The 25,956-nt window shown below is 36.8% G+C and overlaps 12 protein-coding genes and 8 long non-coding RNA genes across 20 annotated transcripts; 7 read left to right on the forward strand and 13 right to left on the reverse strand.

The window, feature by feature from the left end:
- Positions 1-236: 236 nt before the first annotated feature.
- SPOM_SPNCRNA.724 lies at positions 237-4,797 on the forward strand. The gene has a single exon (NR_151095.1). It is a non-coding gene; the product is annotated as a non-coding RNA (long non-coding RNA).
- SPOM_SPNCRNA.2535 lies at positions 319-717 on the reverse strand. The gene has a single exon (NR_191903.1). It is a non-coding gene; the product is annotated as a non-coding RNA (long non-coding RNA).
- Positions 724-4,491, reverse strand: prp22 (ATP-dependent RNA helicase, spliceosomal Prp22). The gene is made up of 2 exons (NM_001018650.3): positions 4,324-4,491; positions 724-4,270 (listed from the first exon to the last, which is right to left on the reverse strand). The coding sequence occupies exons 1-2, from the start codon at positions 4,394-4,396 to the stop codon at positions 837-839; spliced, it is 3,507 nt and encodes a 1,168-aa protein (NP_593253.1). The 5' UTR covers positions 4,397-4,491; the 3' UTR covers positions 724-836.
- Positions 4,573-4,857, reverse strand: SPOM_SPNCRNA.2536. Its single transcript, NR_191904.1, has one exon. It is a non-coding gene; the product is annotated as a non-coding RNA (long non-coding RNA).
- A 249-nt stretch (positions 4,858-5,106) lies between these two features.
- cts1 (CTP synthase Cts1) lies at positions 5,107-7,422 on the reverse strand. The gene is made up of 2 exons (NM_001018651.3): positions 6,117-7,422; positions 5,107-5,896 (listed from the first exon to the last, which is right to left on the reverse strand). Exons 1-2 carry the CDS (start codon positions 7,378-7,380, stop codon positions 5,358-5,360), a joined length of 1,803 nt encoding a protein of 600 aa, NP_593254.1. The 5' UTR covers positions 7,381-7,422; the 3' UTR covers positions 5,107-5,357.
- A 153-nt stretch (positions 7,423-7,575) lies between these two features.
- SPOM_SPNCRNA.2537 lies at positions 7,576-8,578 on the reverse strand. The gene has a single exon (NR_191905.1). It is a non-coding gene; the product is annotated as a non-coding RNA (long non-coding RNA).
- ats1 (RCC domain-containing protein Ats1) lies at positions 7,623-10,032 on the forward strand. Its single transcript, NM_001356003.2, has one exon. It carries the CDS (start codon positions 7,638-7,640, stop codon positions 8,691-8,693), a length of 1,056 nt encoding a protein of 351 aa, NP_001342701.1. The 5' UTR covers positions 7,623-7,637; the 3' UTR covers positions 8,694-10,032.
- Positions 8,700-9,860, reverse strand: ubc6 (ubiquitin conjugating enzyme Ubc6). Its single transcript, NM_001018653.3, has 3 exons — positions 9,814-9,860; positions 9,635-9,773; positions 8,700-9,550 (listed from the first exon to the last, which is right to left on the reverse strand). The coding sequence occupies exons 1-3, from the start codon at positions 9,838-9,840 to the stop codon at positions 9,033-9,035; spliced, it is 684 nt and encodes a 227-aa protein (NP_593256.1). The 5' UTR covers positions 9,841-9,860; the 3' UTR covers positions 8,700-9,032.
- A 1,018-nt stretch (positions 10,033-11,050) lies between the features above and the next one.
- vip1 (RNA-binding protein Vip1) lies at positions 11,051-12,140 on the forward strand. The gene has a single exon (NM_001018654.3). The coding sequence runs from the start codon at positions 11,083-11,085 to the stop codon at positions 11,854-11,856; it is 774 nt and encodes a 257-aa protein (NP_593257.1). The 5' UTR covers positions 11,051-11,082; the 3' UTR covers positions 11,857-12,140.
- On the reverse strand, positions 11,279-11,529 carry SPOM_SPNCRNA.2538. Its single transcript, NR_191906.1, has one exon. It is a non-coding gene; the product is annotated as a non-coding RNA (long non-coding RNA).
- A 92-nt stretch (positions 12,141-12,232) lies between the features above and the next one.
- Positions 12,233-12,799, reverse strand: mug94 (the record flags this gene model as incomplete). Its single annotated transcript, NM_001018655.1, has 1 exon — positions 12,233-12,799. One exon carries the CDS (start codon positions 12,797-12,799, stop codon positions 12,233-12,235), a length of 567 nt encoding a protein of 188 aa, NP_593258.1.
- A 364-nt stretch (positions 12,800-13,163) lies between these two features.
- On the forward strand, positions 13,164-13,983 carry SPOM_SPNCRNA.554. The gene has a single exon (NR_150923.1). It is a non-coding gene; the product is annotated as a non-coding RNA (long non-coding RNA).
- nht1 (Ino80 complex HMG box subunit Nht1) lies at positions 13,579-14,764 on the reverse strand (the record flags this gene model as incomplete). Its single annotated transcript, NM_001018656.3, has 3 exons — positions 14,667-14,764; positions 14,407-14,615; positions 13,579-14,352 (listed from the first exon to the last, which is right to left on the reverse strand). The coding sequence occupies exons 1-3, from the start codon at positions 14,707-14,709 to the stop codon at positions 13,579-13,581; spliced, it is 1,026 nt and encodes a 341-aa protein (NP_593259.1). The 5' UTR covers positions 14,710-14,764.
- A 58-nt stretch (positions 14,765-14,822) lies between these two features.
- Positions 14,823-19,442, forward strand: SPOM_SPNCRNA.725. The gene has a single exon (NR_151096.1). It is a non-coding gene; the product is annotated as a non-coding RNA, possible alternative UTR (long non-coding RNA).
- Positions 14,881-18,770, reverse strand: psm3 (mitotic/meiotic cohesin complex ATPase subunit Psm3/Smc3). Its single transcript, NM_001018657.3, has 2 exons — positions 18,734-18,770; positions 14,881-18,690 (listed from the first exon to the last, which is right to left on the reverse strand). Exons 1-2 carry the CDS (start codon positions 18,746-18,748, stop codon positions 15,121-15,123), a joined length of 3,585 nt encoding a protein of 1,194 aa, NP_593260.1. The 5' UTR covers positions 18,749-18,770; the 3' UTR covers positions 14,881-15,120.
- On the forward strand, positions 19,417-21,277 carry rio1 (RIO family protein kinase). The gene is made up of 3 exons (NM_001018658.3): positions 19,417-19,637; positions 19,723-19,848; positions 19,951-21,277. The coding sequence occupies exons 1-3, from the start codon at positions 19,511-19,513 to the stop codon at positions 21,189-21,191; spliced, it is 1,494 nt and encodes a 497-aa protein (NP_593261.2). The 5' UTR covers positions 19,417-19,510; the 3' UTR covers positions 21,192-21,277.
- On the reverse strand, positions 20,002-22,733 carry atg17 (autophagy-associated protein kinase activator Atg17). Its single transcript, NM_001018659.3, has one exon. The coding sequence runs from the start codon at positions 22,561-22,563 to the stop codon at positions 21,328-21,330; it is 1,236 nt and encodes a 411-aa protein (NP_593262.2). The 5' UTR covers positions 22,564-22,733; the 3' UTR covers positions 20,002-21,327.
- Positions 22,734-22,850: 117 nt separating this feature from the next.
- SPOM_SPNCRNA.2539 lies at positions 22,851-25,933 on the forward strand. Its single transcript, NR_191907.1, has one exon. It is a non-coding gene; the product is annotated as a non-coding RNA (long non-coding RNA).
- On the reverse strand, positions 23,007-24,184 carry mam4 (protein-S isoprenylcysteine O-methyltransferase Mam4). Its single transcript, NM_001018660.3, has one exon. It carries the CDS (start codon positions 23,980-23,982, stop codon positions 23,272-23,274), a length of 711 nt encoding a protein of 236 aa, NP_593263.1. The 5' UTR covers positions 23,983-24,184; the 3' UTR covers positions 23,007-23,271.
- caa1 (aspartate aminotransferase) lies at positions 24,552-25,951 on the reverse strand. Its single transcript, NM_001018661.3, has one exon. The coding sequence runs from the start codon at positions 25,927-25,929 to the stop codon at positions 24,700-24,702; it is 1,230 nt and encodes a 409-aa protein (NP_593264.1). The 5' UTR covers positions 25,930-25,951; the 3' UTR covers positions 24,552-24,699.
- Between the last annotated feature and the right edge of the window lie 5 nt (positions 25,952-25,956).

Consider the following 25,956-nt stretch of genomic DNA (forward strand, 5'->3'; position numbering starts at 1 on the left):
CATACAATTGCGTGATAAGACGCAATACTGCAATACAGACACTGAAGGAAGCTACCTGAGGTAACATATTTTTGCAGGTGTACCGTCCAATGAGGTGGGTCGCAATCTAGGATCCAAGTCTCAGGTGTTGGCATCTAAGCAGTTTGTGAATCTTACGATGAGTTCCCCAGCTTTTCAGGAGAAGCAAATTTCTCTCAAATCTCCTTAACACGATTACTTCTCTGGATTATACAACCTTATTATTCCCATCGCCTGAAAATTACGGATCATTTTGTAACGGGGCACGCAATACTGTAAGCCAACAGCATTATTACGTGGTATTGCGTGGAATGGCATTAATTTTAACGCGCGCTTTGATTAAGGTGGTAAGCACAATCACAGAGATCTAAGGCAAGCGACAGATGGCTCAATATTGTCTCGGCTAGGGGTTAGAGTTATTTCGAGCGAGAATGAGAGTAATTTACACGTTGTATGCTGCCATATCATAAGAGTGTTTGGGTCTAGCCGGTGATCAGTTTTTTTTTTTTCCTTTCCACAGTAGAGAGGGATTTTTGGCGTCATCTCGTACTATGAAATACTCTTGTACTTTGAATTACCCTTGTACTTTGCAGCACTTGGAAAGCTGTCCACTATTTTCATAACCAAGCAGAACTAAAACCCAACATATACTGCTCGTTTTCTAAACGTCTCACGAACTAATAGCCAGCTAAGACACTTCAAAGTACGATTTTGAATATATCAACAAAGATTTTATTTATGACCCCCATATCTTTTTGTAGTACCAAAACAACATATCTAATTAATACATTTTATATAAATAATAAACAACAAAATTATTAACGACCTCCCTTTCGTTGCTTTGAAATCCTCCACTCATCGGGTTTTTCAAATCGATTGTACAATGGTAGCACCTTGAGATTTTTCTTGGTTTTGGAAACTTGATTTGCATTGGCAAATTTAAAGAATGTTGGTGCAACTTCCACAAGCCATTTTGGATTCACTGTGCTTACCGTGTGCATGTATTCTTTTGACGTTTGAATCAGTTCATGGTATATCACCCACTCTGCAGCTTTTCCAAATAAAACTCCACTAGGATGCATGTATACAGGAGCATTCTCCACGATCGTTTTGTAACATCCCTCGTGAGAGTCTCGCTTGGCAACATTGGTAAAGTAGCCAGAACACAAAGCCCGTAAAATAAGTTCTCTCTTTCTTCCACATGAAACAACTGGGTGTCGATACCGATCCATTAGGCGAATAAGCTGTTTGCGTACATCTTCAGCTCGACGCATACCACGGGCTTGGATATAATGTTCATAACACCAATTATCTGAGCAACGATTCATTTTCCAAGTCGTATACACATTAAGTAAGGTTAAGTGATCACTCTCAGGATTTGCAAATTGTGCTCGTTGTCGATCAGCTTCTTGCTGCTTCTCCCTTGGTCGGCTCCAAATGTTAGGTACGCTAAGCATGGCAATAATACTCAACATTTCTTCAGAGCAACCTAATTCTACGCTAGTAATCAATACTTTTGACAATTGAGGCTCCATCGGGAAATCTGCCATTTTTCGCCCAAGAGGAGTCAGCAATCCCTCATCGTCCAAGGCCGACAGTGCATACAGATTTTGCAAGGCGGCTATCATGGTTTGAGCAGGTGGAGGATCCATAAAATCAAAATTCAAAAGGTCGTTAATTCCCATTGCCTTTAACATCAAAATAGTATGCGACAAATTTTGGCGTTGTATCTCAGGAATCGGGGAAGGCAACATTTCGTTTCGGTAAGCGCTTTCAGTATACAGACGATAACATTTTCCGGGTCCTGTACGCCCTGCACGACCACTTCTTTGCCTAGCTTGTGCTTGAGAAATTGGCGTAACTATTAGAGAATCCATGCCTAGTTTTGGATCAAAGCAGCTCTGCTTGACAAACCCAGGGTCCACCACATAATAAATTCCATCAATTGTTAAACTAGTTTCAGCAATGTTGGTTGCAATTACTACCTTACGACCTCCTGGGGGAGCAGGTTCAAAAATACGACTTTGTATTTCCGAAGGAAGCGCTGAATAAACAGGTAAAATAACTAGCTCAGGAATCGAATCTCCTAGCATTTTACTTCTTTCATATAATATTTCACAACTAGTATCAATTTCTTCTTGACCTGTCAGAAATACTAATATATCACCAGGTCCTTCGCTCAAGTGGATTTGCATAACAGTCATCAAAGCAGCATCAAGATAGTCGGCTTCTGGTTGTTTTGTATACATGATTTCGACGGGATATGAACGCCCAGGAATCGTAAAAATTGGGCATTTATAGAAATAAGACGAAAACCGCTCAGCATCTAGCGTGGCTGAAGTAACAATTAGCTTTAAATCTGGCCGTTTCAAAACAGTTCCCTTTAACAGTCCAAAAAGTACATCAGTTGCAACGGTTCTTTCATGTGCTTCATCTAAAATAATTACAGAATATTTGGACAAAAGAGGATCAACTAAACATTCTCGTTGAAGCATACCATCAGTCATATATTTAATTTGGGTCATTCTACTGGTCTTATCTTCGAAACGAATAGTGTAACCAACCTCTTCACCAACACGACATCCCACTTCTTCTGCTACACGTTTGGCAACAGACATTGCAGCTACACGCCTAGGTTGAGTACAACCTATCATTTTGCTATCACTGGTATAACCTTCTTCAGCAAGATATTGAGTGATTTGAGTGGTCTTACCGGAACCGGTTTCACCGAGTAGAACCAAAATTTGGTTTTTTGAGACAGCCTCGAGAAACTGTTTACGAAGTTTAAAAACTGGAAGACCCTCTCTTTGCTCTTTCATGCTCAGTGTTGTTCTTTTACCGTAGGATATATTTGCATTTCGTGTTGCTTGACGCCAGCTGGGAGTTTCAGAAGTAAGTTGACGAGCAGCTGAGTCTCGCACATCTTGGGCAAATTTCCGATCCTGAGGATTCGACATAGTGTCTTGCCATGAGAGGGATAAGTCTTGCTTTTCCATTTCTTGTTCACTCTTTAATTTTGCCTCCTTTTGTCTTATTTCTCGTCTATCATTTGCTAAAATCTGCCCTTGCATTGCTGCTCTGGACAATGAACCATCCGGGGCCTTTACAACTTTTATAGGAGATAGCTTTAATGAAACTTTGGTTTGTCCTGCGAGAAATCCAGGTTCTTCTTCACGAAGTTCGATTTCTACGTCTTCATCATCTTCGGGATTAATTTCCGCAGCATTATTAGTATTGAATCCATCGTTGAGTTCAGGAATATCCGTAGCGGAAATTGCACCGGATGCAGCAAGTTGCTGTAACTCCCATATTTCAGGTGATGTTAAACGCTTCCGACCGTTTGAAGTGAACGTTTCAAGTGGATTCACATGTCCAATTTCAGAATTTTGGGCTGATAATGGAATAGCGTTTGCTCCACTACCCTTCTTTGTAGAACGTGAAACTTGATCCGGATTCAAATCCTCACCTGTAACTTGATTCACCTCCTTCATTGACAGGCTGATTCGCTTTGCTGATTCATCAATTCTAATAACTTTTACAAATACAGGTTGTCCATAGCTAACAGCCTCTGAAGGATGATCCAATCTCCCATTTAATTGGATATTTGAGATATGAACCAAACCATCAGTTCTCTTTCTAAAGCCGTCCAAAGTTACAAAGGCACCAAAGTCCTTAATACCTGAGACAACACCAGAATAAATTCCATACAATGTTGGAGCATTTAGCAATGGACCACGCGATGATCGACTAGAATGTGATTGACCAGAAATTGAGGTACGTGAATGATGCGAAAAACTGGGACTAATTGATCTCTCTCTACGTTCCCTTATTCCATTGAGGTAATGCCGCTCATCCCTCCTAGAATCCCTATCGTTTCTCCTTGTTTTGGCCAACGTCGAAAGTTCTTCCAGCTCGTCCATAGCATTATCCATAAGCGCTGGTCTATCCCTTAAATTATTCGTGCTATTTGGGATGCTTAAGCCAGGAAACATCTTTCTTTGGTGTTGTTTGTCAACATCTTTGCTATCTAAATCATGCGAAGCTCCATTGACCGAGTTACTACCATTATTTACATTATCAGTGGGAATGTCATCTTTAGGCTTAATTTCCTTAATTAATCGACTTATGTTTTGAAGGAAACTGTCGGTGAATTCTCCTCCACATGAAAGGACATTATTTTTAAACTCATCGTAATTCTTAGACTGATCATGCAAATTAATAATAAATTCTGCAAGAGTATTATCGTCAATTCCTAGATTTGGTTAATTATTTATAAAAAAATGAGTATTAAAGCCTACTACTTACCAGTATGATTTCGAATTTCAGAGGCAACTTTAGATACCAAGGATAAATACTCCAATTCTTTCAGATCGTCCATTATTGTCTTTTCTCCCACTAGGATTCACTAAAAATTAAATCGAAGTTTGAAGAAGACTTTCAAAATTGCTCCATACCAAACATAGGTGTATGGTTAAAAATGAAACGCGTGCAATAGACAATCGCGTTTCCTAACTTTGTACAAATAAATATTCATGGCTGTCAACGCAACGAGTTGCGCCAAAGGCAAATAAGGTAGCTGAATTACAGTTCGTTATAATAATGTCGAGGCTCTACTTATTATTTGAACTTTGAGTCCGTGTTGTTTACAATAGGAACTGGGGTGAGTTTCGTACCTTATTAAGAAATAATTTTTGCAACTTGAATGTTTAATTACTGTCAAAGTTTACGTAAGGTATTTCTAGAATGTTTTAATGGCTAAATCAATGACAGGGCGTAGCGAATATAAAAATATATAAGTCTATCTACAGTTTTCAACGATTGATACGTACTGAAGTGCTTTTTGCAAGTATGCTTGTACACTTGACATATTTATTACCTATGCAAATCAACGTAAATACTTTAATAGCGCTTTTCGAAAAGTATCGATCTATATTAATACAGTACTACGGCACCTCATATGCTAATAGATTTATGTCATTTGTACTGTATTTTAAACACAGTATTTGCATGCATTGTTACAGAGCCTCTGTGATTAACTCACACGTAATGAGCATTCAAAACGCATTACTCTAAATGTCTACAATATAATAACCGTAAAAATGGCTCAGAAGTTCTGAGAGTCATTTCATATCTCTAGATAGTCTCTATAACGTTAAGCTTAATTAGACTAACGGTTCAGTTGCAAAATTACTGGATACATCAAAAGAAAGCTTTTGAGCAGAACAACAATTGATAAATAGTGTCAACACCCCAGAACCCAATTTTTCCTATAGATAAAGAAAAACACACCAACAAACACACATTATTTCCTAATTCCCGGAATCCCATATAACCTACTTCTAACTGATGGTGACGACAGTGGCTTCTTCAGTAACTTCAACAGAGTCATTCATGTCAGCTAAGGCAGATTCAGCGTTAAAATGAGAAAAGTTGCTCCATTCGACTTCCTCACCAGACTGAATAAATTCATCCAACAAGCCAGCACTGGCCGCAACCAATCCAAAAATCGGTGGGGAGGGCTTAAGTGGCTTAGATAAATATTCAGGATGGTATTGTACGCCAACAAAGTAAGGATGGTCACGTTTCTCAATAATTTCCATACGCTCACCACGTTCATCTTTTCCGATGAAAGAAATTCCACCTTGTTCCAAACGGCTTACAAACGCAGGATTTATTTCATATCTATGACGATGTCTTTCCAAAACTTCATCAACCATCTTATGAAGTTTACGAAGTTTACTCCATTCGGAATTGGGTTGGAAAAAGGTAGGTCTCAATCCCAAACGCATAGTTCCACCCAGTTTATCCTTATCAATCTCAGGCATATAAACAACAACATTGTTTTCGCATTCCTTATCGAATTCTTCAGAAAATGCACCTAGAAATGTTAGTTAAAAATCTTTTGAAAGAAGCAAAATAAAAAATATGCTCCAATTAATAATAACTGTTTAACTATTCATGTAGCACTTGTCTACAGTTAGAGTCAACGGAAAATGACAAAAACCTCTAGTAAGTGCATGGAATCTATAGATCCCAAAAATAATAGAAGGCAGTTAAAAATTTAAAATGGAGTCCAATAAAAGCATCAAAAAACATACCTTCAATTCCACAAACACTTCTCGCGAATTCAATAACGGCAACTTGCATACCAAGGCAAATGCCCAAGTAGGGTGTATTATTTTCACGAGCCCACTTGGCTGCGGCAATCATCCCTTCGACACCGCGAGAGCCGAATCCGCCAGGCACTAGGATACCATTGGCAGAACAGACTAAATGCCATGCCTTATGGTAACTAAGTGGGTCACTAGTATTTGTACTAGCTTCCAAATGAGAAGCTTCTACCCATTGGAGGTCAAGTTTACGACCACAGCGCATAGCAGAGTGCTCCAATGCTTTGATGACTGATATATAGGAATCTTGAAGATGAGTGTATTTTCCTACGAGGACGATGGTGACCTTCTTGAAAAGATGATCGTATCCCTGTGTTAAATGTTTCCACGAGCTCCACATATTCTCGCCTGCGAGAGCGAGTTCGCGAGATACACTTATCTTATCCAGTGCGAAACGAATTTTCAAATATTCCAATAGCTTGTCTTCAAGCAGTTGAGGAACGTGATATGTACTAGAGACATCATGCACAGCTAGCACCTGTTCGGGACCAACATGACAGAAAAGAGAAATTTTATCAATCACAGATTTCTCAAGAGGTTGTTTACAGCGGCAAGCAATCAAGTCTGGAGTAATGCCCAAGCTACGCAAATCACGAATTGCTTGTTGAGTAGGCTTAGTTTTCTGCTCGCCATTAATTACAGGGACAAGAGAAACATGGATTGATACAAAGTTTTCATGACCCACACGAAATTGAAATTGACGCATGGCCTCCACAAAAGCAGCAGACTCGATATCGCCAACCGTACCACCGAGTTCAACAATACAAACATCTGGTTCTTCACCACTTTGATCAACTGGAATTCGAGCAACACGCTCCACCCAGTCTTGAATTTCATTCGTAACATGAGGAACAATTTGCACTGTTTTTCCAAGATAATCACCGCGACGTTCCTTCTGAATGACATTAGAATACACTTTTCCAGTTGTAATATTGTTATCATGGGTTAATGTAACATTAAGATAGCGCTCATAGTTTCCAAGATCCAAATCGACTTCACCGCCATCATTCAAAACAAAAACTTCCCCATGTTCAAGGGGAGACATAGTGCCAGCATCAATATTCATGTAAGGGTCAATCTTGATGCTAGTAACTTTCAATCCTAGGGTTTTTAGCAGTAATCCAGTGGAAGAGGCAATTACACCTTTTCCAATACCACTAATAACACCTCCAGATACTAAAACGTACTTCATATTGGCTGTCCCCTGATGTTTGCTCCAAAGTTGGTGGTACGTGGAGGAGAGAAAAATTAGGTTGCTAACAAATTTTTAAGCGCTGGCGAAAATTTTTTTAAGAGAAAATCGTTACCACAAATATAAATCGAAATGATAGGAATTTCCAAATAATGTATTTCACATTATTCTAAAAATTAAAAACTAATCGTACTGAAGATGAAATTTTACAAACCTCCATTGTGCCACCACTTTAGAAACCCACAACTAATATTTCTATGCTGCTATCTTTAGGTTCAAATGGTAACTTCCAACTTGGTTTGAACAATGATGAGGATGTTTACAGCCCACAGATAGTGCCATTTGACCGTGCAATTGAAAAAATCTCATGTGGTGGAAACCACACCCTATTGTTAGATGAGGATTCTCAACTATGGGCTTGTGGTGATAATCGCAAGGGACAATGTGGATATGAAGTGAAAGAACCTCTTTACAATCCCCTAAGTCCAGACTATTTACGGATATTCACCCGTGTTAGTCATGAGCGTTGGGTTTTCCTGACTTGTGGTTGGGAATTCAGCGTTATAGTACATGCTGATCGAAGACGTGTTTGTTCATGTGGTGAAGGACTTTCCGGTGAATTGGGTCAAGGGAATCGCAGTAATAGTCAAGGTTTGAGGGAAATTGACATTCCTTACCTTGACGATAAAGAGTTCATTATTGATATCTCGGCTGGATTAAGACACTGGATTTGTGTTACAAATGAAGGGAACTTGTATGGTTGTGGAGATGGCCGCAAAGGACAACTTGGACCGGTAGTTATGAAAACAGTTAACAAGGTTTCATTTCTCGGGCGTATTGAACATGCTCAAGCTGTTGTATGTGGTGTACAGTTCAGTGCAGTATTGCAAGAAACAGGACATGTAATTGTTTTAGGAGGGGAGAAGTGGAATGTAGCAGCAGAATGTGATGCTTGGCAAGCAAATAACAGTGAATTGTCTTCTTCCATCTGCTCTATATCAGCAAACTGGTCTACCTTGAGTCTATTAAGTACTGAAGGCTGTGTCTATGCTTTTGGTCGTTGTGATCGTGCTCAGAAGGCCCATACAAAAGCAAGTGATATCGTCCAAATCGCCAGTGGAACTGAGCACAATATTTTAAGGACAAAGAAAGGAAGTGTTTTAATATACGGTTGGAATGAGCATGGAAATGCCTCGAATGATGATAAAAGAGATGTTTATGATGCAAAAACTCTTCAATTACCAGGCTGGGCCTATATTGTGGCCGCTGGATATGCAACGAGTTGGATAGTGATTGAAGAAAATCACAAATAATGAATTGAGTAACTAAAATTTAATTTTATTTTCTACCGAAATGTCGAAGCTTTAATAACATTTGACGACATTTAAAAAAATGTAGTTTAGTAAGCTAAAAATCAAGCAATTGCTAAGAGACAATTGTCTATAAAAAGAAACTAGAACAAAGATTAACTTCCATTTAGTTTTAATTGAAGCGCGACATGTGATGCAGAGATGAAGGGGCAACAGGCAACGAAAGAAAAAAAATAAACATATAAGGACGGCAAAGCGCTATTTGGCATTAATCTCTTTATCGGAGGATCAAATGCAAAAACGCTTTCATAAGTTAATAAAATAAATACAAAGCATAACATCTTAAGAATCAGCTCCAAAAAAACGAGCTAAAGCAAGGGCAAAAAACACCAAAACTGCTATGCTCCAGCGACTTTTAACCCAGCTTTGCTTTGAATTAAACGGTTCATTCTTCTTGCATTCATTGGAAGATACAGGAGTGGAGTGAATTTGTTGGGGTTCGATTAGGGCCGCTTCAGCAGCTGCTTTGGCAATGTCTTCCCTATTTTTGTCAATTAACTCGGGGAACATTATTAAGAATTTAGGATTATCCATAATGTTAAATCTCTTCGTATCCTTTGCGTAAGTTCTCCTGGTAGACTCCGAAGTTACAATACCTCCAGTGGTAATCTCATCAGAAGTCATGAAAGAAACGAGTCCCACCAGAATAGTAGAAACCATCCATGAGGGATTCCAGGATTTTGGATGGAAGTCAGAAAAAGAAAGACAAAGTCTGGTATTCGTTTGGAAACGTCCGCTTGGAGTAATCATGCGAATTGCAGGTGGCTTAAAAGGATAATCGGGAGGAAAAATCAATGTCCCTGTACGCAAAGTTAGCAAAGGATGGCAACAGCCAAAAGTTCATGCACATATTGATTACAGAAGGAAATTTAAAAGAAACATACCATGATATTGTCCTCCTTCATATGGAGTGTCCGGAGGGCCAGTGATAATATAATGCCATTCCAAAATGTTTTCAGTTGCAGGTTTAGCGTCAACAAGCTCAACAGGGTTTTTCTGAAGAGCTAGATATTCTTTCATTAACTAAAATAATTAGAAGAAGCTTAAAATTATAAATCCATACCCGTTTATAAGCACCTTTCGACGCCATCGTTGTGTTTGTGAAGTTTGTGGAAGTGAGAAAACATGTAACCATATAATCCGCTCACAGTTACATTACCAGGTTAGCGGCTAGTTAGGTGATTCTTGTCTTTTACAAATTCAAAGCACAATCTCTACTAGACTAAGTGTCTTTGTAGGTTAATCAATATAAAACACCAACAAACTCCGAGGTGAGGTGCCAACTTCAAGTACAACGGTTTATTCAAATCACCAATTCGTAAATATAACACAGTTACTTGTAAAAGAGGTTTTCATTTCTATCTTTTGTAGCAATATACCTATGATATTTATGATATTTTATTTTCTCTATACGCAGCTTAAGCCCAAATGTAAAATATAAATATTGTTAACCTATGTACATTGAGGAAGTAAGATCGAGAAAATAGATTAAAAAATGCTTTGAAGCAAGGAAAGCCTTTAACTTATCTTTGTTTTACTTATTGTAGGTCTAACATTTATATTTCTCTTGCCTTCTCAATATACCTGATAATTTTGCTCATTATTCAATAAGAAACAATTTGGATGACTAACATGAGAAAAGGAACAAGCGAGGTAATCTATTCATATATTTCTTTCGCATTCTTTAGAAAGACCGTAAAGGCGATCCAGCAAATTCGGTTTTCTAGAAACATCAGTTTTCACTGTCCGGATATGCCGATATCGGGAAAATTAATGTCGGTCCTAAGTTTATGAATTTATCGAAACATAGTAGAAGCGGAAATTACTTCGTAATAGCAATTTAATGGATATTTTTTCCACAATTTATGCACTTTGCCATGCAACGAACAAAGCCAACTAGTATACCAAGTCAAGAAATCATGAGTACAGCAAAGTATCTAAGTGTTATCCTATTTAGTTTACAGTGACCAATAAAAATTGTATCGTGATATTCAGATAAAAAGATAATTGTCATCTATTTTCAGCTTCATTTTGATTTAGGCTCACTTATCGCGATAATTGCAATCTTTTGAAAACACACGTTCATTAATGTAATATCAGATTTAAAGTATGAAGTAGTGGCATTAACAAAGCAGCACAAAGTCAACTTTCCGTGATATAGGCTAAGGGCAAGTTAGAAATGTCAGGAAATTTTGCATTTTTGTGGTTTTTTCGTTGGGCTCAATCTAATCGTAATTGGGAGGATGTCGTCATCGATGATCACTACTTAAAAGCAGCCTCCATGGCACTCAACGTACTTTGAATCTCCATATTACCAGTTGAAACAAAAGTAATGAGCAACCAAGTTATTGTAACGAACATCTCTCCTGAAGTTACTGAGAAACAAATCTCAGACTTCTTTTCTTTCTGCGGTAAAGTGTCCAACATCTCTACCGAGAAATCTGGAGAAACCCAAACCGCGAAAATCCAATTTGAACGCCCTAGCGCCACCAAGACGGCCTTACTTTTGCAAGATGCTCTCCTTGGACAAAACAAAATCCAAATCACCAGTGAAGATGGTGGTGCTGCTTCTACTACCGATCAAGGAGGTGCTGGAGGCGATCAAGCCGCTCGTCAAGAAGACAAGCCTCGTTCAGCTATAATCTCTGAACTTTTAAGTCGCGGATATCATTTGAGCGATGTAACTTTGGAAAAGAGTATTCAACTAGACCAAAGCTATGGCGTTTCTTCAAAATTCAAGGGGATCCTCGAGTCTGCTTTGTCTGGCGTTCGTTCTGTTAACGAACGTTATCATGTCACCGAAAAGGCCAATGAGGTTGATAATAAATTTGCCATTTCTGACAAATTGAACCGCACCTCTTCTTTGGTTAGCACATATTTCCACAAAGCTCTTGAAACTGCTGCTGGCACTTCTGCCGGACAAAAGGTTCAAAATGCCTATGAAGATGGTAAAAACCAGTTGCTTGGCATCCACAACGAAGCTCGTAGGCTTGCTGATGCCAAAAACCAAGCTGAAGGTACGGCTTCCCCAGCTTCTAGCACTCCTACTGCCCCTGCTGAGAAGGAGCCTACTGCTCCCACCACTGAGTCAAAGACCACTGAGTAAATTATAGTACCTTGTTGTTATTCTTTTCAGATGGTTGTAATGATTCAGTGTATTATCGATTATTATTATAATTAATGCTTTCATTGAAGTTTTTATTGTTATTTATATAAGATACGCTGATATTTATCTCCCATTAATCGGAAAATTGCTGTCTATATTCCCTATGATGTTATCAATATTGAAGGAAAAAGGAGTATGTTTGTAGTTTGTAATTTGTTTTGGCTTAACGAGTACATACATTTTTATTTGGCATGTTTTGGAGTGAAACCTATGAAAGATAACGATAGTATTAAGATATATATAAGTAGTTTTCATCATCATTTATATTTGGATGCAATTCATGTATCCATCTTTTAGCAGAAATTTGTCGTAATCATCACGCTGATGCTAAAAACGTTGAGTTGCACAGAAAACAAGTATAGAAGAATCGCGGTCCCCGATTGCCTTGCAGAACAGGTGAAAAATCAATCCTTGGGAAATTTCGCCATTTTGCAAATAACTGATAAGTCAGCAGTTCGATACAGTGCTGCTCCATGCATAAGGGACAGCAAACGTAATTGCTTCTTTGACCAGGTAAACCATTATTTTGTACTAACGACATATACACCAATTTTGAATCGTGGTTGCATCTTTGAGATGGCAAACCGTTATTATGTGCTAACGAATTGTTTAGCAATTTAATCATTTGGTTGCTTTTACTGGTACTTTTTTGATTTGAAGATAGCAATAAACGTTCAAAGAGAGCCGCTATGACGGCTTCTTTATAATTGGGAATTATTTTATCCTCGTTTTCAAATATTCCTCCTAGAAGATTTGCTAAGACGTTGAGACATAAAAGTTTATCTTTTTCTTCGATAAAGCTAGGAAATTCCGACATTATTAGCATCTCCAATTTAAAGATTTGGAAAACGACATTTTCGTCACCAATTTTGTTGAAATCCATTGCTCTTTTTATTCACGTTTCACAAAATATACACGCTTAATATTGGCTTTTTCTTTTTTCTGTTTTGATATTTTGTAATATGCAATTTCACTAAAATACGAAAACACAACTGTTCACAAAATCATTAATATGTTTGGAGAAAAAGGGAGTGTAAACATAAACAATACCCATGGTGTTTACATTTTGGACTCCGGTGAATGTAAACATAGTAACAAGCGTACAGTGATGGCTTCTATAAACACCAAATCAGCAAATAAGAAAGGACTTGGGGTTAGAAATATATAAAAAATACAACAGTTTATCATTAAAGATTATCAAAGAATGAAGAGAAATATTCAAATAATCGCAAAAAGTTTCTCCCTGATAAAAAATACAATCATTCGTCGTTACCACGAATCTCTTTTCCAAATCAGTATTTCAAAAAAAAGTTGGAAAAAAAAGAAAAAAAAATTAAACACTTATTAATCGAACTCGTGTTGTCATTGTTTAATCACAAACCAGCTGGTAATTGCCTTAATTCCACTTTCAAATCACACATTCGCTTAATTGTCTTTCAAAATTTTTGCTTTGATAATCTTATGACTTTAAGTCAAAAAAAAAGAATAAATGGTAGTAAATAATGTGAAGAGAAAACGGAACCTTGAAAAAGTTTTGCAAATGGCAAGGAGGAGGAAAATATATTGTGGACAAACTATTAGTTTCTAATCCAACCTTTAATATTGAGACACAAAGTTTAAGCATTGCCTCATTGATCTGATGCCTGCATCAGAAAGCTCTTTTTAAGCATTAGAGGATCTATTAACAACGGTGAATCCTCCCATACGAATTGGCTCTTGATTTTTTGGAGGTAAAATAGGCGAAGTGGTGGGTTCAGAAACAGGTTCTTCATCTACTTCCTTCTGCCCTTTTTCTATCTCATCTATCTGATTTTTATCACTAACAGTGTCTTGTTCTTGATCTTTATCCTTTTGCTTTTCTTTAGCTTTCTCTTTCTCTAGTTTTGCTGAATTTTGCGCACTTCGTCGACGTCTTGCTTCTCTGGCCTTCTCACGCGCTGCAAGCAATCCTTCATGATAAGGTTTCTTCTCTTCTTCGGTCAAATTATTCCATGTATCTTCAAGAGTTTTCTTCAAAGCTTGTCCCTTCAAGGTAGAGCCTTCGGCCTTTAATTTTGGTTTTTGAATAGACGAAAAATGGTTGAATAACATTGTGTCTGTAATTTTGGCATTAGAAGTAGCTTTTTTAGCTCCAGATGATTTTGAGCTTTCTGTTTTAAGATTTGTAATAATAGGAGAAGGTATTGGATCAGTATTCGTAATTTTTTCATCTTTTGATTGAACAACTTGATTTTGCTGCTCAAAGTCTGCATCTGTGTCATTGACGGATGCATCTTTAGGCTGGGAATTATTTGATGATTTATGAGATATTTCCGACGTGTTGTTTAATGCTACGTTTGTATCAGATGTTTCTTCTGTAGATATCTTTAACTTCTTGGCAGACGGGTTTCCAGCGCCTTTCGTTGATATTTTGATTTTAATACCTTCGGGAGGAGGCTACATATGATTAGTACAAGTATTACAATAAATTCACTCTATAAAAACACTTACAGGAGGAGATGGCTCAGAGCGCTGTCCAAATTCGCGAGATTTTGCTTCACTTTGCAATTCCAACTGTTCCATTAAGATAGCTCTTTCTAATCGGCCACGCTTGACAGCTCTTCGAATAACCTCATATTTGCTTAATAACTCCTGATTTCCTTTTTGGATCTCCTGAATTCTAGCCTTTAAATCCTTGCACTTTTGGCGATATTTAATTTCTGAGTATTCATTAGTAAATGAAAAAATCAATCAAGCTTCAAAATATTCACCTTCCGATTTGGAAATAGATACATGGTATGGAGGGTTTTCCATGGATATAGATGCTCTGCCTTTGATCTTGTTCGCACAATGTAGTAAGTACTGTCGCGAATTAAGAGCACTGACTGGAGGTCTAAAATAGCGAATTTATACAAGTCTTAACGCTACGACATGCTTTCGATTTTTTGAATACAAATAGAAATCTGGAAAAAGTTATTAAAATGACTCTCCATTGGGATTAGAACTTTAAAAAAACTATATGTGAAAGTATCAACTCTGGTAGTAATACGCACTGATTGATTCAAGCGCAATTGCATCATGAATATAAAAATTATAAATTAAGTATGATAAAATTAAATAACAGAGATATTAATGAAAGAATGACTAATAGCAAAAAGATCGGTTTGTCCACGCAAAGAAATTAAAAAGAAAAATGCGAACTTAAATTAACAAACCATAACCATTTTATCCTTCAACGAATGCCATAGCCTCCTCCTTAGAAATCGACTCAACTGTTGAAACTTTGTGATTAAACATTACTCCGTAAAAATTGTCCGCAACTTTCACCATCTCAGGCCGAAAAGTAGTGCAAATAAATTGACTAGTTTTTGACATCTCTTTGACCATCGCTGCAATGGCCGAGCGATATTGTGCATCTAAATTAGCATCACATTCATCGAGTATATTAAAAGGCGCAGGATCACAGCGTTGGATAGCAAAAATTAAAGTTAAAGCACAAAGTGACTTCTGACCGCCACTCAATTGATTAATATTCAGTTGTTCATCATCCTTACTGTTAAAAGAAACTCTTATGCTGATACCTGTATAATTGTCGATCGAGCTTTTCTGGGATGGCGTATCAATGTCCATGGAGATGTCTTGTTCGATGCTTTGACTCAATTCACTTCTTCTATTCATAACCAATTCACCTCTACCTGCCGGAACAAGTTTAACGAATATTTCAGAAAAGCTTTTAGCAACTTGTTTAAAGGTACGCTCAATTGCTTCATCTTTTCTTTGGTCAAGTACTGTCGTAAGCTCACTAATTGACTCCTGAGAACGACGCAACTCTTCTCTCCTAGCCAACAATGAATCGCGTTGTTTAGTAAAATTATTAAATTGCTCATATGCTTTCTTATTAACGCTTCCATAATCTTTAAGGGCTTCGTTGATTTTATGAAGTTTCTTCACAATAGCATTTGAGCTAGTTGAAACATATTTAATAAATGCTTCTTCCGGCAAAACCCCCAATGATTTAATTTTCTCGTTACATTCTTTTTTCCGTGCGAGAAGCAAACTTCTCTTTGCTGCGTTTCTTTCGTTAATTTTTGCATCTTGTTCAATTCGGGTAGCCACTTCGTGCTGCAATTCTTCTAGCGATTCCAATTCATTTCGTTTATCGCTTATTTCAGAATTGATTCTTTGCATTTGTTCCTCCAACCCAGAAGATGAAGATTTAATAATTTGCAATTTGTTTTCATACTTAAGTAGAGATCTCTTTACGCTGTTCAATTCTGATTCGTCTATTCTGTTATCAGAACCAATTTCAGCTTTCAATGGATTCCTTCTTAAATATAAGTTTGTATTTAATTCATATTCAAGAGCCGTCTTTCTTGCTTCTATATGTGCTCGTTCTTTAATGATGGCATCAAACTCATGAGAGAGATTTTCAATTTGACCACTCAAAGACTTTAGTGCTTCCACATCTTTGGGATCAAGTTCATCCATTTCTGAACTTAATTCAGATTTCAAGTCATTAGCTTGTTGTTCAAGTGTATGTAGTTCCAAAACAACAAGCTCAAGCATACGACTTTTATGATGCATTGATTCTTGAAGATCTGTTGTTTCTCCAGTAATAGTTACGAGTTCATCTTTAAGAGGAATATGATCTCTTTCAAATTGCTTTAAACTTAGTTGAGCCTTTTGCAAATCATCTAAGCATGCAGTAATTTTTTGGTCAAAAGATTCAATTTCGGAACGACATTTCTCCAAACTTTCTTGTAAATCCGAGAATTTGATCTGGTATGTTTTAACGTTTTTGATAGCATCCAGCCTGGAATTTCTATAATCACGATACCCGGCAGTTAATGCACCTTTTTTGTCAGATCGATCACCACTTAAAGTAATACCGTTTAATTGATGAGATCGAGCATACTGGGAGGCGGTCTCAATCGATGGACAAACAATGGTTTTCGAAAAAACTTGTTTAATCGCAGCATCAAACTTGGGATCGAACTCTAAATATTGAATTAAAGGTAAAGCATCACTGGCATCAGGATAAGTAACCGCCTTTGGACGAAGCTTGTTCAAAGGCATGAACGTAACTCTACCGGCATTTTCTTTATATATAACGTCAAGAATTTGAGTTGCGGTTTCATCGTTATCTACCACGATATGAAATAGACTGTTCCCAGCAGTAGCCTCAACAGCGACCTTGAAACGGTTATCAACCTTGAAAAGCTCACAAAGTGGACCATAGTAACCTTCGAGTTTCAGACGTTCAGCAATGTCTTTGACAGCTCTAATACCATTACTTGTATTCCGATCCATTGTAGTCCCCAAAGCCTTCTCAGAACGAGAAAGATCGTCCTTAACATTTTCGATAGACGACTTAAGTTTGGCTTCTTCTCTCCACAGAGATTTCCTTTTGTCCGTCAAATTTTCTTTCCTTTCATTAATTGAAGTAATGTTAGCAAGTAGTTGCGACATTCGATCACCTTGAGATTCAAGGGAAATTTCAATTTCCTTTTTACGAGATAATTTTGCTTTGAGTTCATTTTCCATTTCGTCATACTCAGTCTTCAAGTAATCACTGTTCTCCTTTGTAGAATTAATGTTACGGTTGATCTGTAAGAGCTGATTTCTGATCCATTCATCACGTTCTTTTTTGGTAGTGAATTGAGAAGTCCTCGATTGCTTGTCCAAAAGTGATTGCTTCTGATTTTTGAGCAGCATGATTCTTTTATTAAGATCATCAGCTTCAGATACTATAGCGTTATACTTTGGAAGAATTTCTGAAAGCTCATTTTCTTTCTCAGAGATTTTTGACTCTAATTCAGAAAGTATGTTGAGCTTTGAGCTCTCATCTTTCTTCGAAAATTCAATTTGACGTGATAATTGAGAAGACTGTAATTCCAATGCGACTTTACTTTTCATAATATTGGTATAATCCTCATCGTTTTGCTGTTTTTCAACACGTAAAAGCTCAAGCGAGTGGTTGAGCTCTGTAATTTCAGCCTTAATTCGTTCAATGCGTTCCTCTCTTTGAATGAAAGCACCCGAATCATCATCATTACGCTCAAGTGCAGCTATCCGGTCTTGTTCTAAGGCATCCAATACGGAGTTAATCTCATCATGCTCGCGAGAATAAATAGCATATTCCAAGCATCTTCTTTCGTTGTCTTTTTTGTGATAAACTGCAAGATCGTTTTTCTCCTCTTCTAACTCACGCAACCGTTCTTCAATGTATTGCAAAAGTTCATCAATTTTCTCCGATTTTTGAATTGTCTCGTCCATAATTTTATTGGATTCAGCTCTTCTGTTCTCATAAATTTGAGTACCTGCAACCTCTTTTAAAAGTTCTAAACGCTCTGAATCCTTTGCATTGGTTAGGGATGTGACCCTTCCTTGAGGAACAATGTAGTAAGGATTGGATCTTGAAAACCCAGCAGACTCGAGAAGATTAATAACCTCTGTCTTGCTTACAGTTTTCTTATCCAAAGAGTATTCGTCTTTTTTCAATCCAATTGTACGACGCAAGACAACTTCGCTTTTACCGGTGGGAAATCGATTATCAGCATTAGCGAACGTAACTTCAACGTATGCGCTCATGACAGTTGCACCAGGGCCTTCATGCAGCAAAGCTTGTCTTTCTTCACGGCTTAAATGTGTATACGCATCACTTAATACGAATCGAATTGCAGCAAAAAAATTGCTTTTACCAGATCCATTTCGTCCCACAATTACATTGTGGTGAGGGCTTAAAGGCTCTATTACAGTATAATCTTTATAAGATTTAAACCCTTGAATAACAATCTTAATAAATCAGTTAACTGGGGTTCTATAATGCTTTACTTACTTTTGTGATATACATAGATTTGTGGTTGGTTTGGGTTAAAGTATTTACGCGTCGCGTGTCTTCTTTATGGCGTGTAAGTATCAATCTTTGTGGTAACAGAGTTCTAAGAATCTACAACATAATAATTCATTCATACTAACCAAGATGAGAAATTCTTTGAGTTGTTGATGTTGATTTTGTTATGTTTTTTCTATATGAAACTGTATTAACTGAAGATCGTTTGCTTTTCTCTTTACTGCCGCATCAATTTCCAAATATAATATTTCTTTATTAAACTACTGGGAATGCACAATCAAATTGGTAGAAAGCGCGCTAGCTTAATTGAGTATGTGATTTTTTAGATGCCAAGTATGCATTAGTGTTAAATAAGCAAGCTGCTCTTGAGCGTCAGCGTTTCAGTAATGAATTTAAAAAAATGCATATATGAGCTTATGTATTGTTTCTTTTCTATCTGACTTTTTATTGTCAAGCTTTAATGAGGAAAGCCGCTCACACTAACATTAAATGTCTTTTGGAAATGTAATATATATTTTATTGATCGAAGAATGGAAAAAATATAATCCACTAAATTAAAAAAAAAATCATTGGTTTGCAAAAATCATCTTGTAACTTATGGTAATCATAATTTGCTAACTTCTTACATTTTTATATACCAGTTTTATTTACAACAAAAAGTTTTTACTACCACCTACAAAATACAAAAACTTGGATTTGTATCCAGTTCTTTGTCAAATTTTTAAATAAATTATTCTTTTATTGATTTATTTAAAGTTTAAGATGGTTGAGGAGTTAAAAAACGATGCACAGACAAATGAAGAAGAATCAGAATATAGCGACTTTAGTGATGGCTCTGACAATGATTACTTTAGGGAAGACGATATAGACTGGAATCAAGCTTCTTCAAGTAAGTTCATATACTGAATAGCCAAAAGCACTTTGCATGAATTTTTGTTACCATTTTTCATGATCATTAATAACATTTTTACTAGATTATTCTGCTAGACAGGAAAATTTTGGGAATAATTCTTCTAAGATCAATTCAGTTAATGATCACGTTTCTACGCTTAGTCGTTATGTGAATAATATAAAATTAAATGACAGGTTTGAGGCAGAGGGTAAGTGTAATATAGTTTAACTGCTCATAGGTTTTAGAACTCGAGGTCTTTTGATCCTTCACACTTTTACATTTTCATGTTTAATAGTACTGACAAATAAAGACAAGTCATCTATCAAGGATAAAAGTGACCGCGCTACATCTGAACAAGTGCTGGATCCCCGTACTCGAATGATTTTATTAAAATTAATAAATAATGGAACTATATCAGAAATTAATGGTTGTATAAGCACGGGAAAGGAAGCAAATGTGTATCATGCAACAAACGAGGATGGTAAACATTTTGCTATAAAAATTTATAAGACTTCAATCTTAGTATTTAAGGATCGTGACCGCTATGTTTCTGGAGAATTTCGTTTTCGTCATGGGTATAACAAGCGCAATCCCCGAAAAATGGTACGCTTATGGGCTGAAAAAGAAATAAGAAACTTGAAGCGTGTGGCTGCTGCTGGTATTCCTTGCCCAGAGCCAATCTTATTGAAGCAGCACGTTTTGCTTATGTCGTTTCTGGGGGACAAGAAAGGATGGGCATACCCCAAGTTAAAGGATATAGATATGACGCCTGGTGAGGCTACTAAATTATATCAGCTTGTAGCACGGAATATGCGTATTTTGTTTCATGTTTGTCATCTCGTGCATGCTGACTTGTCAGAATATAATTTACTTTATCATAAAGGTAAAGTTTATTTTATTGATGTATCACAATCGGTTGAACATGACCACCCGCAGAGCATCGATTTTTTAAGAATGGATATTTTAAACATTTCTACATTCTTTAGGCGTTTGAATGCTGGTTGCTTATCTTTACCTCAATTATTTAAATTCATTACTGAAGAAGGAAGTTGTGAAAAGGAAGCCATGAAAACCCGGTTAAATGCAATTTATGAGGAAGAACCTACTACAGAAGAATACGAAGAGGAATTCTTAAAAACTTATGTTCCTCGGACTTTAGATGAGGTATACGACATTGATCGAGATACTGAAATCGTAAACGCCGGAGGTGTTAATAGCCTTGTATATAAGCACTTATTAAATACAGACTTTCAAAAATTGGATTTAAATGACACTACAAAAAATCAAAACGATCAAATCCTCCCAAATGAGACTTCGGAGAGCGATGATGATGCAAATTCTATAAGTAGTATGGAAAATGAAGAAGAACGGACTTCGGATTCAAAATCATCTGCAAAACAAGGTAAAGGAAACGGACGTGCAAAGGAGACACCGGAGGAGAAGAGGGCACGGAAAAAAAAAACCAAAGAAGATAAGGCTGAGAAAAGAAAATCCAAGATTCCGAAGTATGAGAAGAAGCGCAAACTAAAACAATCTGGAAGAAAAAAGTAATCAGGGGAAAAAATTACGGTTATTTTATATAATTATCTTTATTGGAAAAGTCTATACAATACTCATAAACTAGTAGCATAACTAAAATCATTATACGTTTATAGACTTTAAAAATCGTAAAATATGGCTAACAGGGTCATCGCTTAGAGGCTGTAGTAGAAGATTTTTCACGTTGCTTCGATTTCTTATCGTTTTTATCAGGAATTACCTTTACGTTTGGCAATTCTGTATATTGGTGCTCTATAATTTCAAAATGTAAAGGAGGATCTGTTACAGCTCCCCATAGAGTCTGGGGTAAATAATCACCATATTGATTGAAAAAATCGATACGACATTTCGCCTCCGCCTGTTGTTCCTTCTCCAGGCGTCCCACAAATTCGTCCACAATGGATCTTACACAATTTTCATAGGTTTGTCGTCTGTGAATTTCCTGAAGGAGAGCGGTATACGCTTTAGCAAAATGTGTGTAATGTCTTTCAAGCTGCACGAGTTCTTGAGCTAATTGCGGAATCTCCAGGCCGGTTTGCGCCCTCATTAACTCATGCGCGGCTTCATGCCTTTGATTAGTCAACTGGTTTTTGTTTAACTCCTCAGCCAAGGCTTCCAAAATCGATGTTGCCGAATCTACCTTTGACTTATAACTTTGAACTGCGTTGAAATAATGAATTGTTTGATCTAATCCACTCCTAAGTTCTGTCAATACCGAAGGAACATGATTAGAGTCTGATTGAAGCACTTCTTGGAGATCTTTCTTCTCCGCATCAGAAAGGGTGTCATAAATATTGAGAGCTTCGGAGCATTGATCGTAATGTTGAGCAACTTGCAAAAGCAAATCCGCAAGTTCTTCGGCAGTATCGTTATAAGCGGGAGGTAAGAAGTCTAATGAAACAGCTTCTAAACGTTTATGATAATTGGCACACAAATCTTCTTCCAGTAAACCCGCTAGCTTTTCGAAAGCATTCCAAACACCATCAGTTACGCCTCGGAGCCTGGTTTTCAAATCTTCTAATGCAGTATCATCTACAAATGCATAAAGATTGGTATATTCGCTTCCTAAGGCTGGATCTAATGTACAGTCACGAAGACGTTTAAGTGACGATTCCAATCGATCATGAAGGACGTTTAATTGATTAAATGTTGGATAATTTTGAACTAGATCTAATAACTGCTTAATAAGAGCTGTTGAAGAGTCTAAACGAGTACATTGAGATGCTGTGAGCTTCGCCAACTCTTTTAGCTGTTGATGCTGCTTTATGGAATTTCTCAAATCAGTTTTTGCATCTTCATTAAACTTATGTGCATCACCACACAGTTGCCTGGCTTGAGTAAGAGCTGCTTTGGCTTGCTGAGTCCACTGCTGCAACAATTCCATCACCGCACTCACGCGGTAAAACTGTATTCCTCTTGTATGCACTCCACTGGAAAAGAAACTATATAGATATATAAGGATAGATATATATTTATATATATATCGGCCAACAAACTTTTCAAAAGGACCTTTAATACAAAGGAATTGATTGTGAAGCAGAGTTGTATGCTTGCGGCGAAATTGAAATATAGCAAGTGAGCGCATGTAGCACATATTAATGAGAGCTTGCGAACTACAGCAAATAAATTGCACAATATTGCAGTTGTTTTTCGCTATTTTTCTTTATTTACATAAAGTTGACTGAAGCGATAATTATAATATAGTTAAAACCATAAACGAAAACTAAGAAGAAGAAATGTTTGTTAAGAGTACTATAGCTATGAATAGTAATGATTAAGCAGTAAATCTTTTCAGAATTATTGTGGTTCAAAAGTAAACAGACTATTATTTTTTAAGAGAAAATTTCAGATTAGCTGATCATATTAATGGCACTTCGATGTTTAGCGGAGCTACGAAAACATCTTTAAAATTCTGCAAGACAAAGCGCTGTTATTTGGACAATTGATATCTATTAGCCTTGAAGGAGAAAAAGGCTATAAAAATAATTTGTTATGAGATTTGTATAGTCAGACCTTTAAAAGCTGCTTTGATGATGATACAAATTATTTAAGTATGCTTTTATCAACTATTCAAATAACAATAATAGTGAACCTATGGAATTAAGGGAATTCCAGATGGGACCTTCTTTCGATATTGTTCGTAAGAATCACCAAAAAAACTAACTAAGTAAGCTTCTTCGGTAGTAATTCGCTGTGAGAAAAATTTCCAAAGAACTAGAGAAAATAGTAATGTTGAGACAAAATTTCCTAACAACATTTGAGTGCCCAAAGCCCAGATAAAAAACCCAACGTATGATGGGTGTCTAACGTAAGCATAAATCCCATCAGTGACAAGCAAATGATCTTTATTTCTTTTACTAGCTACAATGTGAGAAAAAGATTGACCGGCTTGTACCATTGCAGAGGATCGTAGATATTGTCCCAAACAAAGAAATCCCAGAGCAGATGTCTGATATACCGAAAATATAAAGTTGATTAAGAAGCTCGGAAATCTTAAGCAATTTATTACCTTAGCAAAACTTTTTCCGCCACTTAATAAGCATTCTAAAAGGCCGACTAACATCGCTAACCAGTAGGCTTTGCCATTATTCAATATGAAAGAATCCCATGATAACTGACTACCTTGAAAACGAGCAGTAATGTAAAACTCTAATAGATGAAAAAGACTCAGAAATGCAAAAAAACCTCCAATACTATATCCGTATATAATCCATACGAAAAATCCCAAACCAAAAACACAACCAAGAAAGGCGCTGGTTAAGCAAATAGATGCTACAGCTATTGACGTATGTAAATTCCCCATGATTGTATATTAAATTCAGGTATGTGAATTCAACTTTCTTTATTAAATTTATCGAGAAGAATTATTGAGTCAAAATGTCCTAACAAACTAACTCATACACATTTAGAGATGTTATAATTATTAATTATTGGAGGAAAGACACGAGAAGAAATAAAATTTATGCAAAGAGGGATATTCCTTGCTTTAGCCTGGTTTTCGAGTTATTAGGATATTTTCAAAATTTCCTGCTTAAAATTATAGTTGACACAATAGGGAAGTAAAACAAAGAAAATCATACTCATATTGTATTACTTAAGTTTTGACTTCTTTTCTTTGTATTGGCTCTAATAGTTGCTAAAAGTTGTATTATATTAATGTAGTAAACCTCGATATAACAAAGAATTCAAATACTCTGTCATTAATCAATTTGCAAGTTATGAATTATTAAAAAAGAACTCTTTCTCAGTTTTGTCTAAACATATCCGATTACAAACTGATATCAACTTGTTTTGCAAATAATGAGCCAAATACTGATGTCTAACTCACAAAGGAGAAGTCCCGGTGTATGAGTTGAACAGATAACTTCATATTATTCAAAAATTCAAAGAATAAATGCATATACTAGTTCTCTAAATTGCTAAAGAATTTGTTCCTAAATTCGTCAAATTTACAACAATCCAAAATTCTGTATTCATGAATCCAATACTTATCTATGTGACTTTGGTATTAATAATCAGTTTAAGGCAACTCGCGAACAGCATGGTTAAATGCCTGTGCAACATGCTCTACATTAGAATTGTTCAAACCAGCCATAGAAATACGACCATTTGCACTGAAATAAAGATGGTACCGCTCCTGGCAAAATTGGACTTGTGCAGGCGTTAAACCGGTAAAAGAAAACATTCCAATTTGTTGTGTAATATGATCCCAAGAACCGGGGGTTTTGAGTGCAACAAGAGAATCGCGAAGACGTTTCCTCATCTCAATGATTCTAGAAGACATAGTCTTTAAATCTTGTTCCCATTCAGCAAACAATTGAGGACTGTTAAGAATTTCGGCAGCAATACGTGCACCGTAAGCGGGAGGGTTAGAAATGGTGTTACGTTGAACAATACACAATTGAGATAAGACCTTGTTTTTAGTGGAAGCGTCCTTTGCAACGTAATGCATGCAACCAGTACGTTCACCATAAAGACCCATATTTTTAGCAAATGACTGACAAACGAAAAAGTCCTTGTTATATTTGACAAACTCGTTTAGAGCCCAAGAGTCACGATTCAGATCACCACTGGCAAAACCTTGATAAGCAATGTCAAAAACTACCAGATGCTTGCGAGAAAGCAGACTCTCGAATATAGAAAGCCATTGTTCCCTAGTGGGGTCAATACCAGTAGGATTGTGAGCACAAGCATGAAGTAAAAATATACTTCCTTCGGGAGCAGATTTAATGGTACTTAGCATGCCTTCGTAATCAAAAGATCTATTCTTGGCATCCCAATAAGGATATGTATCTACAGTGACTCCCAATTTTTCCCACAAAGTGCGATGGACAGGCCAAGTAGGGTTGGAGATGTATACATGGGCTCCAGTGTGCTTTACATAGAAAGTCTCAATGAAACTAGCAGCAAGAAAATTGGCACCAGTACCAGAGACTGACTGCATAGATGCAACACGGTCCTCGGACAATAAATGAGGATTGGGTCTGAAAAGAACTTCAGCCGCAGCCTTAGTGAAACGAGGCAATCCAGCAATTGGTAAATATTCATGGTTGAAGCTTGCCTGTTCTTCCACTATTTTAGATGCTTTTTTAACTGCAGGCAAAATCCAAGGCTTACCAGTATCGTCACGATAGGCGCCAACACTCATGTTAACCTTCTTGGGATCTTCATCCTGATGGTATTGAGCATTTAATTTAAAAATTGCATCTGCCTTAGCTTCCTCAATATTTGCAAACCCGTAGTCTGACATTGTGGTTAAATATGCGGTAGGTAGATT

Source organism: Schizosaccharomyces pombe (genome assembly GCF_000002945.2).
Source record: "Schizosaccharomyces pombe strain 972h- genome assembly, chromosome: I".
Taxonomy (NCBI): domain Eukaryota; kingdom Fungi; phylum Ascomycota; class Schizosaccharomycetes; order Schizosaccharomycetales; family Schizosaccharomycetaceae; genus Schizosaccharomyces; species Schizosaccharomyces pombe.

What these genes read in the sequence shown, in the direction of transcription:
- prp22 (NM_001018650.3), bottom strand. Translation starts at nt 4,396, where the DNA reads ATGGACGATCTGAAAGAATTGGAGTATTTATCCTTGGTATCTAAAGTT. An exon ending in TGAAATTCGAAATCATACTG is followed by an intron (nt 4,271 to 4,323) that starts GTAAGTAGTAGG and finishes AACCAAATCTAG; the next exon opens with GAATTGACGATAATACTCTT.
- cts1 (NM_001018651.3), bottom strand. Translation starts at nt 7,380, where the DNA reads ATGAAGTACGTTTTAGTATCTGGAGGTGTTATTAGTGGTATTGGAAAA. An exon ending in AAGTGTTTGTGGAATTGAAG is followed by an intron (nt 5,897 to 6,116) that starts GTATGTTTTTTG and finishes TAACATTTCTAG; the next exon opens with GTGCATTTTCTGAAGAATTC.
- ats1 (NM_001356003.2), top strand. Translation starts at nt 7,638, where the DNA reads ATGCTGCTATCTTTAGGTTCAAATGGTAACTTCCAACTTGGTTTGAAC.
- ubc6 (NM_001018653.3), bottom strand. Translation starts at nt 9,840, where the DNA reads ATGGCGTCGAAAGGTGCTTATAAACGG. An exon ending in CGAAAGGTGCTTATAAACGG is followed by an intron (nt 9,774 to 9,813) that starts GTATGGATTTAT and finishes TAATTATTTTAG; the next exon opens with TTAATGAAAGAATATCTAGC. An exon ending in TGAAGGAGGACAATATCATG is followed by an intron (nt 9,551 to 9,634) that starts GTATGTTTCTTT and finishes CTTTGCGTACAG; the next exon opens with GGACATTGATTTTTCCTCCC.
- vip1 (NM_001018654.3), top strand. Translation starts at nt 11,083, where the DNA reads ATGAGCAACCAAGTTATTGTAACGAACATCTCTCCTGAAGTTACTGAG.
- rio1 (NM_001018658.3), top strand. Translation starts at nt 19,511, where the DNA reads ATGGTTGAGGAGTTAAAAAACGATGCACAGACAAATGAAGAAGAATCA. An exon ending in CTGGAATCAAGCTTCTTCAA is followed by an intron (nt 19,638 to 19,722) that starts GTAAGTTCATAT and finishes CATTTTTACTAG; the next exon opens with ATTATTCTGCTAGACAGGAA. An exon ending in TGACAGGTTTGAGGCAGAGG is followed by an intron (nt 19,849 to 19,950) that starts GTAAGTGTAATA and finishes TGACAAATAAAG; the next exon opens with ACAAGTCATCTATCAAGGAT.
- atg17 (NM_001018659.3), bottom strand. Translation starts at nt 22,563, where the DNA reads ATGGAATTGTTGCAGCAGTGGACTCAGCAAGCCAAAGCAGCTCTTACT.
- mam4 (NM_001018660.3), bottom strand. Translation starts at nt 23,982, where the DNA reads ATGGGGAATTTACATACGTCAATAGCTGTAGCATCTATTTGCTTAACC.
- caa1 (NM_001018661.3), bottom strand. Translation starts at nt 25,929, where the DNA reads ATGTCAGACTACGGGTTTGCAAATATTGAGGAAGCTAAGGCAGATGCA.